This window comes from Aspergillus uvarum (assembly GCF_003184745.1).
Source record: "Aspergillus uvarum CBS 121591 unplaced genomic scaffold BO82scaffold_10, whole genome shotgun sequence".
In the NCBI taxonomy this organism is placed as follows: domain Eukaryota; kingdom Fungi; phylum Ascomycota; class Eurotiomycetes; order Eurotiales; family Aspergillaceae; genus Aspergillus; species Aspergillus uvarum.
In genome coordinates this window covers 474,858-486,432 of record NW_020291307.1, presented here as the reverse complement: position 1 = coordinate 486,432, position 11,575 = coordinate 474,858, and the positions used below count along the sequence as shown (strand labels likewise).

At 52.7% G+C, this 11,575-nt stretch overlaps 3 protein-coding genes across 3 annotated transcripts; 2 read left to right on the top strand and 1 right to left on the bottom strand.

Annotated features, from left to right (window-relative positions):
* Nucleotides 1-832: 832 nt before the first annotated feature.
* On the top strand, nt 833-7,202 carry BO82DRAFT_276962 (NACHT domain protein; the record flags this gene model as incomplete). The annotated part of the gene is made up of 4 exons (XM_025631165.1): nt 833-1,312; nt 1,372-1,711; nt 1,759-2,037; nt 2,092-7,202. 4 exons carry the CDS (start codon nt 833-835, stop codon nt 7,200-7,202), a joined length of 6,210 nt encoding a protein of 2,069 aa, XP_025494899.1.
* A 416-nt stretch (nt 7,203-7,618) lies between these two features.
* On the top strand, nt 7,619-8,685 carry BO82DRAFT_329453 (uncharacterized protein; the record flags this gene model as incomplete). The annotated part of the gene is made up of 3 exons (XM_025633059.1): nt 7,619-7,853; nt 7,960-8,344; nt 8,435-8,685. The coding sequence occupies exons 1-3, from the start codon at nt 7,734-7,736 to the stop codon at nt 8,683-8,685; spliced, it is 756 nt and encodes a 251-aa protein (XP_025494898.1). The 5' UTR covers nt 7,619-7,733.
* On the bottom strand, nt 8,313-11,077 carry BO82DRAFT_430005 (putative MFS peptide transporter). The gene is made up of 6 exons (XM_025640587.1): nt 10,560-11,077; nt 10,391-10,513; nt 10,119-10,341; nt 9,700-10,068; nt 9,496-9,650; nt 8,313-9,440 (listed from the first exon to the last, which is right to left on the bottom strand). Exons 1-6 carry the CDS (start codon nt 10,903-10,905, stop codon nt 8,767-8,769), a joined length of 1,890 nt encoding a protein of 629 aa, XP_025494897.1. The 5' UTR covers nt 10,906-11,077; the 3' UTR covers nt 8,313-8,766.
* Nucleotides 11,078-11,575: the final 498 nt, after the last annotated feature.

Sequence of the window (11,575 nt, the reverse complement as noted above, 5' to 3'; positions counted from 1 at the left end):
CCCCAGCGCCAATACTTTAGTGCTAATGGAGACCAAACTCTGATCTGCGGAGGGGGTGGGAGATGCAATCACTATGCTCGCGGTTGCTGGTTGACAATCAACCCAATCGATACCCGTCACATCATACACTAACTGTGATTTGGAATTCTCAGCCGTTCTGATGGTGCAGGGGGCAGAGGATAGACTGGTATCCGTCGGAATCGGACCCTCCTAGCCACACGCTATCCTGCAGAAGGAATGATCAAGTTGTGGGAGCTCAATTTGCCACTACTGATATTCAAAAGGGGACTATCTAAAGCTGTGATAATATTGGGACCGTTGCATCCATCTCGGTCAGCAAATTCTGTGCTTCGTCTCCTCCCTCGAAGAGTATATATAGGGAAAGTACGCCCCTGCACGAAAAGGACCCCCTCTCCGCTTGATACAACTATTCAACCAGGTCAAGGATACCCTCATAATTTATTATATTCTCCTATGTGTTAAAGTTGCCGGTTTGCGTCGCTTTTTTCGTTTCCTCGTGAGTTGTCGCTACTGCTCCTCAGGAGAAACCACAGCAGAGCCTGACCTCCCTCCCCGGCCTACAGTTTCCCTATCCAGGTATACCGAGCAGTCGCCTCAACTCACACCCATCCCAAGTCCATTGATTGTGAACCCCCAAAAGCAGAGATCAGCAACTAAAGTGCACCCATCTCAGACAAGTCCAGTACAAGCAACAGCTGCCCATACAACACCAGCTCAAACAACACTATCCCAGACAACACCGACCCAGCCAATACAACCTCAGACTATACAACCCCAACCAGCACCAGCTCCAAAGATACCCAACGTGACAATGGCCCCTGCTGTTCTATCTCCTGCTCCAACAACGCCCAACGTCGCCTTCCCACTCTCTCCTAGCATCTTCTCAAAATCTCGACGGACCTCGGGTTTTCTTGACAGCGATAGCATTTCCAACCATGGAATGTCTCGCTCGGTCACCTCCCGACGGGTGTCTTCTCGAAAGTTCCAGTCATTCGAGACCTCCAACATTACCAATGTTGTGCACTCCCTGAAGCGTCGCAGCGGTGATGAAATCGGAGCCACGGCATCCTCAAAGCTCTTGAACGCGACTCATGCGTCACTGATTGATTGGATCAGAACTCAGCGCATGAGCTTGCTTCCTCCCGAGGGAAGCAGCTATGATAAGGTGCTGGCCTGGGCCCAACTCTTCGTCGACAGGCTACATTCCTTTGATTTGGCGATTGAAGAGTTCGCAGGCGACAGCTATCTCGCCGCCCAGCTCGCCTATGGTTACTGTGCTTTGCTTCTCGAGGTATGTCCTCTCTTCTATCTTTGTACAGTGTTAATGCTAACACTCTCGTTCATGTGTAGCTTGGCAAAGGCAATGAAAGTGCCTTGATGATTTCATTTGGATTCTTCTACAGCACCTCAATGGCACTGGTGAACCTTCTTGAGCGCATCGAGCTTTTTAATGTTACCCAGGAGATTCGTGAACAGCTCGTTCTGGCTCTGGCTGACCTCGTTACATTGGTCGCTAGCGTCGCCACTTACTTTCATCAGGCCATCCGTGGAATGACTGGAAATTCAGCCACGGTTAACATCTACGCCAAGTTCCCGGGACAGATCCAAGCCTTTCGCCAACGTTGTGAGAAGATCGCGGAGTCCATGTGGAGACATCAACTCCAGGAGAAGGGCCTTGATGGAGCGAGAGGTACGAGCTCCCGTGAATCCTGTGCAACATAAGCTCACCTTGTTTAGTATCTGACGTCAAGACCATCCGCTCCTGGCTCGCGCCGGAGGACACCGTTCTCGCCAATGTCGCGGAGACCACCTCTCATCTCGCTCACGATCGTGAGGAAATGACCTGTGTTTGGGTCGGTCCGCACCTCACGCGCTTCTTAAGAAATCGCCAGCAGAAAACCTTCGCCATCACTGGAAAGTCTGGCTCTGGCAAGACTGTTCTGTCCTCGGTCATTGTCGACCACCTGCAACACCCCATCGGTGGCGTCATGTACAAGACATTGTACATCCCCATCAGTAAGCTATTCATCCCAGAAACTGTGCTCGGTAGCTTTGACTAACTTCATGTAGATGGTCGCCTTCCTGCTGAGACAAAGCCCCGTGCAATTGTGAAGACTATTCTCTTCCAGTTGTTTGAGAAACGAATCGGAAACACTCAGCTCTTCCAAATTCTGTGGGATGCCTTTGAGCGCAGCAAGAGGGCTCCGAATGATAATGACTATGATAATATTCTCTGGAACGCCCTGGAGCACGCCCTGTCCGCTGCCTTGAAGGGTGCCAAAGAGCTTGTCATTGTCATGGATGGTGTTGATGAAGCTGCGAGTGATGAGGCGGTCCTCCTGCAGAAGCTGACAAGCGCCACTGCCAAAGCCACCAATGTGAAGCTAATCACTCTCGGGGCCCAGGATCCCCCTAGCCTTCCTGGTCTGCGCCACCATCGCATCACCGATGATGGCATCTATGAGGATATCTGCGCCGTTGTGCGTGGCCAGTTTGAGAAGTCCGATGCCTACGACAGCCTTGACGAGATGGGGCAGTCCCTGCTGGTTAGCCAACTTACCAGTGCTTCAAAAGGGTCATTTCTCTGGGCCAAGCTTGCCAGTAAGCGTGTTCGCGATGTGGAAAATGCGGATAACCTGCGCAAGGCCGTTGACGCGCTTGTAAACGCAAAGCCAACCATTACCGATTTGGTCTTGCAGATCCTGAACGAACTGCCGCAGTCGCAAACTCGCGAAGATGCTAAACTAATGTTGCTGTGGCTTGCCACAGCCGACCGCCCCCTCTTGGTGAAGGAGCTCAAGGCTCTTGCTTCCATTCACCCAGAGAAGCAGACCATTACGGAATATACCGAGGAGCCTCTCCGAGTCCTTCACCCAGTAAACTCCCTGGTGTTCCTGCAAGAAGGGCAGGTCTTTCTACGCCACAGCCTCATCCGTACTGCTATCTTGGACATATTTTCCAAAGGCAAATTGGTACCGGCTATCAAAGATCGCCATGCCGATCTTGTTACCAGACTTTTGGTCTATATCAAGGCTACTGTCACCCAACCGCATGAGCCTTCCATTACACCCCTTGACTGGCATGACGTCAATCCTCTCATCAACAAGCACCCACTGCTTGAGTTTTCAATTCGTTACTGGATCACGCATTTCAGGCAAACGAATGTCTTTGTCAACAATGGCGAAGTTCCTGCTGCCAAGGAATTTGCAAAGCTGTTCCCGTCTTCCATCATGGTATTCCTTTTACAGAACACACTCTGGGAGAACCGACCGACTCCAGAGTTGTTGGCATTCACGACCACCGTTACCAACGTCTGCCGTCAGATCCTGACTAATAATCATGTGGTCACTTTACAGTTGATAATCACCCTGGCATTCCTATACCGCCAGCTCGATTATATCCCCGAGTCTATTCCTCTTTTCTATGAGGCAACGATCATTAGTCGCAGTTTGCTCACCATTCGCCACCTGGTTACTATGAAAATGGCTGCCACCTTCCTTGAGGTCACAACCGAAAGAGTCACTAGTACCAAGACAGAGATCATGGCCAAGAGGGAGGAGGTACTTCTAGTTCTGATAGAGTGCTACAAGCACCACCACGACAGCACCCACGAGAATGTCATCAACACCTTGAAGCAGCTTATCGAGCACTACAAGCTGATAAAGGAAGACAAGAAAGCCGAAGAGTATACCGTTACCATTCAGAAACTCAGTGGTGAGTACAGTCAAGGTCGTGACACTCACGGAAACCTGAATGTGCACCTGAAGGGCGGTAACGTGGTCACCGCTGGAGGTAGCACCACTCTCCTGCTAGACATTGAGGAGCATGACAAGTTGATTGAAGTTGAGGCTTGGAGCTTTGAAAATTTAATTAAGCAGGCCGAGAGGTACGTTGCAGAGGCCAAGCTTGAGTTGGCAGAACGTACCTATGTCGAAATCTGGCAACGCCTGAGTCGGGAGTCCCGCGTTCAGTACTCCACCCAGGTTGAAGAGCGTAAGATTCAATCGGTTCTTGCCTACACCCAGTTCCTGAAGACACAAAAGAGAGAGTATGAGGCCTCATCCATTCTCTCCAGTGTCTGGCAAGAGTACGAGCAGACAACTATGGCATTGTCGGAGACCTCAGTCTTCCACCTCCAAGAGATGGCCAAGGTGATGAAGACTGTTGGTCTGGCCACTTTGGCTCTGACTGTGTTCAAGCACTGCTCGCACTATTATCAGAGCACCAACCGTACCCAGTCTTCGACCTACCAAGAGATTCAGCAGAGCATTCATACAACATCCAAGGAGGTTATGCAGTCTTTCAGCTCTTCTTCCACCACAGTAACCTCAGAAACCACCCTTGAGGAAATGGTTTATGAGGCATCCACCTCAATTACGACCGTTGACCAGACTTCCTTCAGTGCGACGCAGACCTTAGTTAGCCTGTATGTTGAGCAGCGCCGCTGGCAGGATGCTACTCGCGTCATCAAGAAGGTCTTGCACGGTGTATGGTCTTCTCTGTTCGCTTCTTCCTTGCAAGATGTTACCCTTCCTGCGAAGCATGTGGAAAGCTGCATCGAGCTGGCTGAGCGACTTAGCCACTGCTACCACTCTCGCCGTCGCGTGAGCAAGGAAGAAGATATCCGTGTTCGCATTTACCGTGCTGTTCGCTCGGGTCGCAAGGTTGATGATAAACTGCGAGAGCGCATCACCAACGAGCTGCTTCGCCTGTTTGAGCGCACTTCGCAGACAGACAAGATCATCAACCTTCGTCAAGAGACACTGAATGATTATATCAAGCACTATGGCCCTGAGAACCCGCTGGTGGTCAAGATTCTCTGGATCCTGGCTGAGCTGACTCGCCCTCGGCCCGTCTTTGTTGATTACTATCAGCAGATCATCCGCATTCTGAATAAAGACTCTCCTACTTCCCACCCCGAGGCCTTTGAGCCCCTTGTCATAGTTGCTACTGAGTTATGGAAGCAAGGTCGCTACTCAGATGCTCTGCAACACTACCAGATCATCTTCACCACGTTCCTGAGTGAGCCCAAGCAGAGCTCCAAGTTCCAGGACCAGACCTTTGTGCATGAGTTCTTCGAGCGCTACACCCACTGCCTGCGCAGCGTTCGTACCGAGTTTAGTGCACTTCACCAGGTAACGGTTGAATATCAGACCAAGTGCAAGGCTGTGTTCAGCGCTACAGCTTCTATTACTCTTAAAGCTACTTTGACGCTGGCCAAATTGTGCCAGGAGTCAAAGCGCTATGAACTTGAGGCTATTAGCTTGTATGAGGAGCTTCTGAAGACAAAGTCCGAGGAAATCGACTTGCAGGAGATTTCCTCTACTTTGGATGCCATTTACGAGGAGCAGGCTGCCATTGTCACTTCGACCAAGACTGAGTCTTTCTCGTCGACTCAGGTTGAGCGTGCCGTCAAGGTTTTGAGGAAGCGAATTAGCACTGTTCGTGAGACCCATGGCTGGGCCCATGAAGAATCCCTGACCAAAATGGAAGAGATGATTAAGTTTCATGCTCAGCGCAATGAGACTCAAACTGTGGTACAGGAGCTCAAGGAGGCGATCGTGCAGATCTTGTCTTCCGAGACTTCGTCCACTCGCCTGATTGCGGCTGCCACGACCATTGCCTCTAGCTACATCGCGACGAACCAAATTCAAAAGGCCACCGAGTTGACCCAAGAGATCTACCGGCAGATCGTGATGAAGGACACCAGTAACTCCAAGTCTGTTCAATTTGATTTGTCCTCCAAGGAGCGCCAGAGCTTGACTTTCTTGGCTCAGCTGGAGTACAGCCTACGCCGTAGCTCGTCGACCACTATCACTGAGATTCTTGCTGCCTTGACTACCGAGTATGTCTACTTTGAGGACTTCAGAAAAGAGATCAAGTCCAAGAGCAGCTTTCACAGTGTCTCCGTCTCAGCGGCTCGTCTCTACCAGTTCCTTATAGCCCATGAGCGCCATACTGCCGCGGCTCGTGTTTTCGATGACTTTGTCACTTACTTCATCAGTACTGAGGGCAAGCGGGCGCAGCTGACCGAGGTTTCCCAAGTCAAGATCTTTGTGCTGTCTATTCTGGATCACTTCAGCACCCACCAGTCTGAGAACTTCATCCGGTCTGTGGGAATCACTAGTAATGACCATGTTGTTGAGCTGCTGAAGAACCAGCGGTGGGAGACTGCCAGTGACCTTGCTCTTGCTGCCTACAAGTACATTATTGCTCACGAGAGCTACCACACCCCTGAGATTGTCAAATTTGTTTTCACTCTTGGTCTGAACATTGGTGGCCGGGATCTCGTGACCCGCCCTGACGAAGCCACTCGGAAGAAATTGCTCCAGGTCTCTGGAACAATTATCCAGGATGCCCTCCGCGTGATCACTAGCTTGAAGATCAACTTGGCTGGCGTCAGCCTTGTTCACCTGAACAAGTTGATTGGCCTTCTCGGAGAGCAGCAGGACTACCGGACCCTGGCCTGGCTCTTGACTATCCTGTGGAACAGTCGTGAGGCCCAGCGTAACTGGCCGACTTCTATTACTCTTGCTCTGGGACGTCGCTTCATCATGGCCCGTTACTTGGTCGGTGACTACTCCGCTGCCCTTCGCCTGGCAGAGGATATTGTTTACAACTGCCGACGTGTGCACGGACCTCGCCATCCCAGTACCCTCGAGATGTCTATATTACTGTCCCAGCTGTACACTGGCAATGCCCAGCGCTACCAGGCCGAGAAGAATGGCCAAGCAATTGCCAACCGATTCTATAAGAAGAGCGCTGCTGTGCACGAGAACATTCTCCGTGTGTTTAGTGACCCTGATTACGCCGAACTGGAAGGCATTGATAGCAATGGAAGCTTTGACGGCTCAGCCTATGGTGAGGTAGACGGAATTGAGGAGCACAACGGCACTGCGGGTGGTGGCGAGCACGTCCGCCAGCACCTGCACCTTCTCAAGCTCTCCGTTGAGCGTCTTGGTGACTGGCCCAAGGACTACGCCGAATACGAGAAACTGAACGCGGACGTCTTCAGAGAGTACGAGGAGTACTTGGTCGGGGTCGAGGGCGTTGAAAAGTGGAATCTGAAGAATTTTGGTGGGGGCAAGGCTGAAAGCAACGAGGATGCGTTGGACTTGAAGTTCAAGTCCTGGGAGCTTGTTGATACGCAGCATCATGCCGAGATTGAGGAGGAGCTGTGATTTTACGGTTTAATATTGTTGCTTGATATATCCCTGCTTGAGTACTTGGACTGCTTCTGGACTGTGAATAATTTACCTGATAATTGAACTGGTTGACTGCTATGTTAATACTGCATTTCAGCATTGACTGCACAATGTAGGTTCTAGAAATGGACCTTAAGTCTAGACGGGGAGCAATAGAGTTCTGGAGGACCCATCGATCTGGCGCCGAGAGCCGGGATCGGATGGGTTGCCGAATGCGACCGATCTCGGGAGGACCCACCATGACGGTCTCCCTCCAGACTCAGATCCACATGATCTCATTCATTCCTGGAAGAGAGAAGAGGTCGATGCAGATGAGATGGTCATGATGTCATACGAGTCCTATATAATAGTGTCCATCTCTTCCAGTGGAGATTATTTTACAGCCAGTTCTTCAACTCATTGTGATTGAACCTTTCCCAGCTCCGATTGATCTTCGCTCATCCATCCGGCTGAGCACGCACTACAACCCTACTTCGATTTCCCGAAAGAAAAAAAAAAACCATCAGAATGCCCTCCAAAAGCAACAACAACAACAACTACACCGACCCCGAGCTCCGCCAGGAGGTCAAAGAGGAGGTGCAACAGAGCGACAAGGGTGGGAAGCCCGGTCAATGGTCCGCGCGGAAGGTACAGTACAGTCGATATATACATACATACCATACCACCACCCTCCAGCGCTCCCTCTCAACCCCAACCCAAAACCAAACCCCCCAAACTAACCCCCAAAAACCAGGCCCAACTCACCGCCCAAGAATACAAATCCCGGGGCGGGGACTACACGACCTCGAAGGACGAGCAGTCGCAATCCCAGAAGAGCCTGTCGCAGTGGGGCGCGGAGGACTGGGTGACCAAGGAAGGGTCGGGGACGGCCAAGACGGACGCGAACGCGGCAGACGGCGGGGCCCGGAAGCGGTATCTGCCGCGCAAGGCGTGGGAGGAGATGAGTGAAGGGGAGAAGGAGGCGACTGAGCGGAAAAAGGTGGAGGAAGGGGAGGGGGAGGGGAGGCAGTTTGTGGGGAATACGGAGGGGGCGAAGAGGAAGAGGGGGGAGGTTGAGGGGCGGGTGAGGGAGGGGATGGAGGGGGAGGATGTGGGGAAAGATGAGGGAGATGAGGAGGGTGATAAGGAGGGTGGGGGTGGGGATGAGGATGCTGCTAAGGGTGCTGCTAAGGGCACTGCTAAGGGCACTGCTAAGGGCACAACTAAAGGGAAGAAGGATGTGAAGAAAGATACGAAGGTGAATGGAGATACAGATACACAGGAAGAGGAGCAAATTAACGGGGATAATGAAGACGAGGAACTAGATGAGGATGACGGGGAATATCAGGAGGAAGAAGGAGAAGACGGCGAAGATGAGGAAGACGAGGAAGACGAGGAAGAAGAAGTCGAACAACAGGTGGGCGATGATGAGGAAGCGGAAGGCGATGCACCCGACAAAAAGAAGCAAAAGACCAAGTAAATCACCATGTCATCATATTAATGGGTATATTGCTGAATGACTACCCTATTCTCTCGCCAACTTCCCCCAAACTCCACGCTCTCATCGCTCCACGTCGCCCTCCCCGCGCCCCTCATAATGGCTCTGGGGCAGATTGTTCAGTTCGTCCTCCTGGCGATCCAGCTTGTAGTTCGTCGCCCAGAATCCAATGCAGCCAACGAACGCCAAAATCGCAACCACCGTGTAGTTCCATACCAGCAGCGGGTCTTCCGACAGACTGACCAACGCCTGTCCGATGGCCGACGAGAACGCGTTCATGAACAACGCGACCGCCTGTACGAGGGACCGCATGTTCCGCGGGGCCTTGGTGAACGCGTACTCGAGCGAGGTCACTGAAGCGAAGATCTCGGAGATACCTCCCAAGACGTACGGCAACGCCTGCACCCAGACGGAGATCGGAGAGTGCGAGTTGTACTCGTCCAGACAGTAGTTGGCCTGCTTGCCGCACCGGCCCAGCTTGTAGATGTAGTGTTGCGTCACCGTCGCCGCGATCATCGACAGAGCGGCCGCGAAGAAACCGGCCGTGATACGCTTCAGGGGCGTGAACTTGACCCCAATGCGACGGAGACCCGGGTAGATGAGCTGGTCCATGATCGGGATGAAGATGATCAGCGCCAGAGGGTTCAGGTTGTTGATGATGTCGTTGGGGACGCCGCCAAGTTGCATGGTCGCCGCCTGCGAAGTGAGATTGTTCAACATTTGGTTGTACGCAAGCCCTAATTCATCACGATTAGAACAAAGTCTCTGTCGTTGCGGTAGGTGCACACTTACAGTAGAGTGGGTACCACAGGAACACCTTGCAAGCCTTCAATCCACGGGCTACCTCGTCCACCCATTCATCATCAAAGGTCATCCACTCCGGTCGGTTTGCACCGAGCGCGCTGGGCTTGACCGAGTCCCAGAACGGCCTAGGATTCTTCTGGAAGCTAAGATGGAATCAGTATAGTCCGATAAGTGTCCGAATTGACTACTTACATCCGGGCTGGGTTGAGAGACCAGCGTCCTTTCATAGCTAGCTTCCAGGTGCGGAAGGCCTGGAGGTAGACTGAACCCGTCGGCTTGACCAGATAGTACTTGTTGCGGCAGAGGAACAGAACAGTCGGGCAGAATGTGAACATAATCGTGGGCAGGAGGTAGGATAGCCAGAATCCCACATATCTCTCCGCGTACACCATGCTGACCTGACCCAAAATCGAACCGATGTTGATCATCATGTAGAAGTAGAGGTAGATGCGGGAAACGGTGGCAGATGGGTCGACGATAACGCGTTCGCCTGACGGAAGGGTTTTGATGTAGGGGGTGTCTTCTCGATATTGCTCTGCAATCAGGGGGGAGATGTTTGATCTGCGTCTGTTAGGCAGTGTTGCAGAATGCAGGGCAATGGCGCGACTTACTTGAAACCACCAGTGCCGATACCCATGACAATCAATCCGATCGAGAAGCAAGCAATAGCTCCATCGGGGTTTTTGACGACAGGAGGGATAGCGGAGATGACGAGGATGGTGTGTCCCACCAATGCAGCGCCGATGGAAAACATGATGGTACGGAACCGACCCCAGTATTGATCCGCCATGAACGCACCAGCCAGCGGCATGATATACGACCAGAAAGCATTGACTGCTAGGTCAGCTGTGTTGTCTCGATCAGCGAAAATGCCTGGACTTACACAAAGTCAATCCTGTGGATGCCTGTTGGCCCATTCCCAGAGCACCAGGCACCAGGTTTCCAACTCCATGAGTCGCACCGGTGGTGGAGCCTTCGGGTAGGGGACGCTGAATGAAGTTGACGACTGTGAAGGTTAGCAACGTCACCCATGGGCTCGTGAGTTCACTCACACACTGCAGTGGTACCATAGTACGAGAAACGCTCGCACAGCTCCACAAAAGCCACGGTGTAGGCTGTCCAGGGGATTTTGCCAGCCACACGACGCAGGGTCTGCATCTCCTCTGGGTTAGGGAACGCCTTCTGCAGCGATGTATCCTCATCGTAGGCGGCGCCCGATGAGCCGACCGCGACTTTCTCCGAGGTCGCTTGAATCACGTCAACATCGGAAGAAATGTCCGGTTGCACTTTGGACGCCGGATGCTTCTGCTTCTCATCGTGAGCAGCAGCAGCAGCGTCATGAGCGTAGGCCGCCGATTTGGCGACCTCTGCCGCCTCCACTGGATCAGAGCTGTTCATATTGGAGGGAGACAGGATAGAGTGAGGGATAGTTGATGGAAGAAGAGATGAAGGGGAGATCCAGAGAAGGGAGTCGGGGGAAAGGTGCGGAGGAAGAGGTTTAAATTTGGGCTGACTGGACCGGGTGGCACAACCGCGGCAGGCAGGCAAGCAGGCAGGCAAGCAGGCACTGGGCGACTGAGCAGTGGCACTCCGTACCTAGTAGGATCTCATATCAGCATCCATGATTCCACCCATCACTGCTATTGCACCATTTCCACCAGCTATCAGCATCTGCAGGGTCCAAGAGTGCCAAGACCGGCGATGCTTCCCTTCTCGGGGCCGCCGCAGGAGTCAATTCCACTGCTGGTCCTCGCTTGGAATCGGCAGAACCCGTTCAGCCCACGTTTCCCAGGCCGGCGATGGCTTGGATAAGAAGCACGCCAGATAAGCACGGCTGGCTACGACTGGTCAGGATTGCTCAGGACTGGGCTGTTCTGGTCGGTCGTACAGCGGAACGGACGCCTTGGCAAACTTGGCGAGGGGCAGTCAGTGCAACCCCAGGCCTTGGCTGGCGGGGGTCTCAGCCAATCACTCGCCGTCGGAGGGTTTGACCTGAGCTAAGGTGGGTTACATCGAGCCACTCGATGCACGCGACCACAAAGTCTGGAGAGACCGGGGGAGCAATCCA